This window comes from Saimiri boliviensis, chromosome 11 (genome assembly GCF_048565385.1).
Source record: "Saimiri boliviensis isolate mSaiBol1 chromosome 11, mSaiBol1.pri, whole genome shotgun sequence".
Lineage (NCBI taxonomy): Eukaryota > Metazoa > Chordata > Mammalia > Primates > Cebidae > Saimiri > Saimiri boliviensis.
The window spans coordinates 18,947,228-18,954,345 of record NC_133459.1 but is presented as its reverse complement, the minus strand read 5'-3'; the positions used below and the strand labels follow the sequence as shown (position 1 = coordinate 18,954,345).

The 7,118-nt window shown below is 57.9% G+C and overlaps 1 protein-coding gene across 1 annotated transcript; it reads right to left on the bottom strand.

Moving 5' to 3' along the window:
* Positions 1-4,016: 4,016 nt before the first annotated feature.
* On the bottom strand, positions 4,017-6,515 carry FAM43B (family with sequence similarity 43 member B). The gene has a single exon (XM_039474099.2). The coding sequence runs from the start codon at positions 6,061-6,063 to the stop codon at positions 5,074-5,076; it is 990 nt and encodes a 329-aa protein (XP_039330033.1). The 5' UTR covers positions 6,064-6,515; the 3' UTR covers positions 4,017-5,073.
* Between the last annotated feature and the right edge of the window lie 603 nt (positions 6,516-7,118).

The following is a 7,118-nucleotide window of genomic DNA, read 5'->3' as shown; positions in this document are numbered from 1 at the left end:
AGAACCCAGAGCAGACCCAAGGGACAGAGGCATGTTTTCTCCTCTGGCCTTGTTTCTTCAGCTGCTGATCTTCCCCACGAATAGCCGTCCGTCTGAACAGGCCATGTGAGGACAGTGCTCCTTTAGTATCTCCAGGCAGAAGCTTGGCAGAAGAAATGCTTCTCCACCCACTTGGTTTCCTGTCCTATGATGGCTCTTCCATCTGTCTTATTCATTCATGTATTCATTCAACAAATCATTACTGAACACTGACTCTTGGACAAGGTACTGAAGGAGGTGAGGAAATGAAGGTGGATCAATATGAACAATGAGGCACTCATATAAAGAGAGTAGTCCAGGCTGGGCGTGGTGGCTCACACCTGTAATCCCAGACTTTGGGAGGCCGAGGCGGGTGGATCACCTGAGACCAGCCTGACCAACATGGAGAAACCCCATCTCTACTAAAAATATAAAATTAGTTGGGCTTGATGGCGCATGCCTGTAATTCCAGCCACTTGGGAGGCTGAGGCAGGAGAATTGCTTGAACCTGGGAGGCAGAAGTTGCGGTGAGCCGATATCACACCATTGCATTCCAGCTTGGGTAACAAGAGAGAGATTCTGTCTCAAAAAATAATAATAAAAAAGAGTAGTCCAAGGTAAACATGAAGAGGACCAAGAGAAAGCACAGACCAAGGCCTGTGTGAGGTTGAGGTTGAGAGGAGGGATCTCATCCAGATTCGGCAGGAGTGGAGAAGGGGCGTGCATTAACGCAAGTTTCAAAGAGGTGAAATTTGTGCTGGGCCTTGAGGAAAGGGTAGGATTTGAAAATGTGTCGCCAGGCTGGGCATGGTGGCTCATACCTGTAATCCTAGCACTTTGAGAGGCCAAGGCGGGTAGATCACGAAGTCAGGAGTTCAAGACCAGCCTGGCCAACATGGTGAAATCCCATCTCTACTAAAAATTCAAAAATCTGTGAGGCATGGTGGCAGATGTCTGTAATCCCAGCTACTTGGGGCTGAGACAGAGAATTGCTTGAACCCAGGAGGCAGAGGTTGCAGTGAGCCAAGATCGTGCCACTGCACTCCAGCCTGGGCAACAGAGAGAGACCCCATCTCAAAAAAAAAAAAGAAAGAAAGAAAGAAAAAAGAAAACGTGTAGCCAAAAGGAAGGGCATTCCAGGGAGGGAGATGAGTGTCCTGAGGTAGAACGCATGGTGGTCTAGGGAGCAGGCTGCAGTTCTGAGTGGCAGGGTTGCAGAGTGGAAGCAGACCAGTGGGGGCCAGGATGGCACTGGTGGCTGGGCCAACTGACTTTATTCTGTGAGCTATGTGCTATGTCATATGTCACACTGGTCACAGCCCAGCCTTGTTGGAGTGATGGAGTGGGATCTGAAGAGATGGAGACAGGTCCCAAAGGTCCAGGAAGAGTCTTGACCCCGAGTTGCTGGCCTCCCTGGGGACACATTTCTGCATTGTCCTTGGCTGCCTGTGGTTTTTAAAAAGCCCTCTGTTGCCACTGCCTCTGAGAATCTCTGACCTCCTCCAATAATACTTCTCACACCCAGTCAGCCCGACAAGCCTTCCAGCCTCAGGCCTGGAAGGGAAGGTTTAGAGAGCCTCGTGCTCAGTGATTTCAATTGCTTCAAAAATCTGTACATCCCATTATTCAAATGGAATCACAGGATCCCCAAACAGGTTACACATACTGCTCTAGTTAAAGCGAGGGGGAGGCCAGGCGGGCGGATCACCTGAGGTCGAGAGTTTGAGACCAGCCTGACCAACATGGAGAAACCCTGTCTCTACTAAAAATACAAAATTAGCCAGGTGTGGTGGTGCATGCCTATAATCCCAGCTACTCAGGAGGCTGAGGCAGGAGAATCACTTGAACCTGGGAGCAGAGGTTGTGGTGAGCCGAGATCGTGCCATTGCACTCCAGCCTGGGCAAGAAGAGCAAAACTCCGTCTCAAAAAACAACAAAAAAAGCGACGTGGGAGGATCTCCGTACTCCAGTTCCCTATCACTCCCCGCAGCAGCTCCTGGGGCACCCTGAGACATCTAGGTCAGAAGGAATGTGGTTTGAAAACCACTGGGCCACTCCACTCTGTTTTCATTTTCCAGGTGGGAAATTCACACTGGGAGGAGAGACACAGGGGCTGAACCATCTGACCTCTGATTCAGGGTTCATTTTGCTATCTTGTACCTAAGATCAGGGAGAATGTTGACTAAAAGCATAGACAAAGGCAGGTGTGGGTGCCCAGGAGATGCTTCCTCTCCTCTGGGTAGTAATGCCACCAGAGTCTGGTGGCTGGAGCAGTCCCATACCTCCAACTCCGCAGCCCAGCCACAGTGGGAGCCACACAGGCTTACCTGACCCTCAGTCCATCACACACCTTGAGAATGGAGATGTGGTCAGCAAAACTTGCAGCCACTCTCACCAGGGAGACAGAAGTTGGAGTGCTTGTTCCTCACACGTACTGGACATTTTATTATTTACTGAAGGATTTTCACAGACATGATTCCACTTAATACAACCAGTGGGTGAGGTTGTAAGAGGAGATATTATCCCCATTTCACCTTTGTTTGACAGGAGGCTCAGAGAGGAGTCCTCTCACCCAGGCCTTCTAATTCTAGGTCTGGAGATCATAGTGTGAGTGAGGGAAGGTGAGAGGCTCTGTGTGTGTGTGTGTGTGTGTGTGTGTGTGTGTTGAGAGGCTTCCAGTGAACAATGGAAGAGCAGGGGCTGAGGCTGGGAGCTGGAAGCAGGTCTGTAAGTCATTATTATTATTATTTTAGAGACAGGGTCTTCCTTCATCACCTAGGCTAGAGTGCAGTGGCGTGATGAGAGCTCACTGCAGCCTCAAATTCCCGGGCTCAAGCAATCCTTCTGCCTCAGCCTCGCAGAGTGCTGGAATTACAAGCATGAGACACTGTGTGCCTGACCTGTAACTGCTCCTTTAATTACATGCATCTCGTTGCAAATGTAAGAACAAGAGAGGGCCTCCTGCACCTCCCAGTGCCTAGCGGTTTGAAACTGTCCGCTGCCTAAGTCTGATTGAAGAGGGCGTGCTGTGATCTTGTTTCTAGACAGGTCTGGGGTTGTCTCAGCCACACCAGAGGCTGCCCTGCAGCCCATCGTCCACTCATAGGTCTCACATCTTCCCACTTCCTTCCTTTTTATCTCCAAGTGGGGAGAAACACCAACAAAAGTCCTCGCAATGTGTAAGAGGGAGGCAAAGAACATGCAGGAAGCCTTGCCCAGTGAGTTTTTGTTACTTCTGGCATATGGAGTCAGCCCTAGCTTTTCCCTCCAAATCCCTAACCACACCTGGGTTCTGCAGGGTGAGATGGCAGTGCTGTCCTATTTCCTGGCAGTTGCAGGAAACAGAACCATTCTGATTACTGGCAATGGCAGAGGCCACTCGTTTGGGTTCTGGGTGACTCTGGGATCAGTGCCCAGCTCAGCACAGCAATAAAGAAGATATCCAGCTGAAGACTCGCGCTGTCACAGGGTCTGGACAGATTTCTCCAGAGCCTCTGAAAGAAAATTGAGCTGCCCACCCCATTCTCTTACAACCTGCTCTGCTCTGATCTTGAGGAAACACATAGTCTATATACCACATGCTTTGACATACACGTGAACCTTCTCAGAGATACTAATACATGGCTTATGAGAAGGCCCCCGCCCTCCCTGCCAAATGTCCCAGACATTTACGTCTGAGTGCCCAGGCGTACAGACATTCTGGGAGGCTGAGACAGACAGCCGACGACCCTCCAGGGAGCCTGGCACATGTGATTTTCAGACAAGGCATAAGTTACTGCCTCCTCCTCCGATATTAAGGAACAGCTTCCTGGCAGCAGTCCCCAGCCTCCATCCTGTTCCTGGGGTTGGCTCTGGCTGCTCAAAAGAGCCACTTTCAGGGTTCGAATCGTAACTGGGGAGAGCTATACGGGCTAACCTGTAGCTTTTCTGACCCTCAGTCACTTTTGTCACCCCCAGCAGGCCTGGCATTAAACACAACACAGGAGTAGTGACAGGGCTGAAAAACCAGGTCCACTTTATTTACAATGATCAGTGACACATAGATCTTTGGGCTTTTTGTGGCCTTGCGGAGACACCTGGGGGGGGGGTCCACTCCCTTGGTTGGGTTAACACACCCTCCTTCCTCATCCTGCTGGGAGAATCCGCTGCTGTCAGGACCCACCTGCTCTGAGGAGCCTCGACTTGGGAGCGGCTCTGCTATGCCTACTTTCTAGGTAGTCAGTGTCCCCAAGCACCTGCCAAAGGCTCTCCTTACCTCCTTTGAAGCCCCATCTTGGACCTGGTTGAGGGGCACCTAGGAGGGGACCACATGCATCCATCTGCAGAGAGATGGGGCGGGTGAAGAATCCCGTGGTGGGTGCCAGGGCAGAGGCCTGGGCAGCGGCCTGGTGCATGGCTGTTACCTGGCCTACCCTGTTGTTTGAACGTCAGTGGGACCGTCCCAGTGTTCTCCAGAGGCAGAGCAGTCAAGTCCCAGGAGTCCTCCAAGGGGAAGAGAGGCGGGGCTTGGGCCTGCGGATTCCTCCATGCGCATATGGCAGGGGACTCTGCCCACCACCAGCCCGGCCTCAACGCTCCCCGGCCGCTAGATTCTTCCCCCACAAGAATGCCTCTCCAGGGTCATTTTTTTCCCCCCACAGGGAAGAAGGCTAGGGGGACCAAGGGCAGGGTCGTTGCCTCCACCCTGGCCAGGATCCAAACCCACCCTCCTGGATTTCTGGAAACTTATCCTCCCTTCTCTTGAGAGGACGTTTTGGGAGGGCATGAGGAGGTCTGTGGGCAAAGAGACTTGGTGTAAAGCGTAGGGGGCGGGTCCACAATGGCAGGCCCGGGCACTACGGGTGTGGGGAGAGAGGAACACCCGCAATCATCAAGGGCGTACCAGGCATCATCACCCTGAGCCAAAATGAGGCGGCGGGGCGGACAACACGGAGACCACAGGGGAGACACGGGCCGGGGGCCGGGGACCAGGGCAGCCGAAGCGGACAGGGCCGGGGTCTGAGGCTGTGAGTCTGGCGGGCTGGGCCTGAGGCCGCGAGTCTTGTCCCTCCGCTCTCAGCGCGCCTGGCCCGCCCGCTCCCTGGGGCCGGCCTTCCAGCGGCAGGGCTGCGCGGGCGGCGGGGGCGGCGGGGCGCCCCGCAGGCTGCACGTCCTCAGCTCCCGGGCCAGGCTGAGCACCTCCGGCCGCTCGCGCTGGGGGGCTCCTTCCTCGCGCTCCTCCGCGTAGTCCTCCTCCTCCTCCTCGTCCTCCTCCTGAATGCTGCTGAGGCGCGGCGCCCCGCGGCTGCGCTCGCTCGGCGGCGGCCGGTAGGCGCACTTGGCGTTGAGCAGGCGGCGCAGCGGGGCGCGGGGTACCGAGGCGGCGGCGCCCCCCGCGCGGAGGTGCTGCTGGCGCACGTGGCGCGCGTCGCTCTGGCGCTGCAGGCGCTTGAAGTCGCTGAAGGCTGCCAGCGCGGTCTGGCGGAGCAGGCGGGCCAGGGCGCGCGCCTTGTGCGCCCGCGCCAGCAGCACAGCGTGGCAGCGCAGCACCACGGCCTTGTGGCGCGCCTGGTGGCGGTAGACCCAGGCGAAGACGCGCGGGTGGCGCCCGTCCGCCGTGCAGTAGGTGATGCGCGGCAGCAGGTAGGCGTGCGCGGGCCTGCGACCCCCGGAGCCCCCCGGGGCGCCGCGCTCGCAGGGCTGCATGCGGATGCCGTGCGGCCCCAGCGTCAGCTTCATCTTGGTGCCCCCGCCCGGCCCGCAGCGAGCCCAGATCTTGCCCACGGCGTCGTCGGTGCAGCCGTCGCCCTTGGCGTGCAGGGTGACGGCGTTGCCCAGGTACCACACGGTGTAGGTCGGGTCCTCCTTGTTGAGCTCCACTTTCTGGCGCCGGCTGCGGAACACGCGGCCCAGGCGCTCCAGCGGCCAGTCGGGCAGCAGGTCCGGGCAGGAGCGCAGGAAGCTGGAGAGCAGCGACGTGTAGGCGAGCCCCGGACTCAGGCTCTTCGCCTTGCACTTGGCCTCGTCCTCCACCAGCACGAATTTGTTACGTCTCCAGGGCAGCATTGCGACGGCGGCCAAAGAGGCTGGGGTCGCGGGGAGCTCACCTGCGTCCTGTCTGGAGGCCGGGGGAGGGAAGGCGCGCAGAAGTCCACCGCCCGGAGTCGCGAGAAGCCGGGCAGCGCCGGAGACAGTCGGTGTCCGGAGATGCCCAGTGCCAGGCAGGGCTAGCTTTGCAGATGCCCGGTGCCCAGCCGGGCCGGCAGCCGAGGTGCAGGACGGCGGCCGAGTGGCTGGGGACAGCTTTTCCCGGGAGTGGCTCCGGCCGTCTGGGAAGGGAGGAGGGGCCGAGGCTGGGGGTGGGGTGGGCTGGACACCCCCAACCCAAGCCCAGATGGTGGGATTTCCGCGGTCCCTGCCGCCGCAATTTGGGTCGCCGGAGCCGCTGGCTGCTGCTCGGTGGGGCCGACCGAGAGCGCGGCTGCGGTGGGGACTCTTTCAGGCGTCGCGGCTCCACCTCCCCGGGCTGCCTACATCACCGGGCGGGACCGCTAGCTCTCTTGTCCCCTCCCCTTGCCCTCTTCTCCCCTCCCCCCGCGCAGGCTCGCGCTGCCCGGGACCCTGCACAGGCGCGGTGCAACGGGTTTAATCATTAGCGGAGGGGTGAGGGTAGAGAGGGCTGTTAAGTACTGGGTATCCCCTGGAATATACCGGAGGGCTTTGTCCATGCTAATTTATTTGGCCTCTCTACTGGTCTCCAAGCTCCCCTTGGCGCATTCGGGAACCTCCCCCGCCAACCTCCACCCCAGTATTCCTGCTGCCCCTCACCCACAGCATGCCCTTACCCCCATCCCTGGGAGTGGGAATCAGGGTGGGTTCCTGAAGGGGCCGGCCTGGCGCACTCTGCCTGGAAGCCAGCCGAGGTGGCCGAGGCAGTGCAGTGGAAAAGTACTGTCGCTTGGTGAGGCTTTCTCCCAGGTTCCTCCAAGGTCGTGGGCCAGACCGCTGGGCCTGAGCTGAGAGACCTGGCCACTGCTCCAGTGGCTGGCAGTGCCCCTCGCCTGACCTGAAGGAGAGAGGGTACTCTTTGAGGGTGGGGGAAACTTTCAGAACAGGGTCTG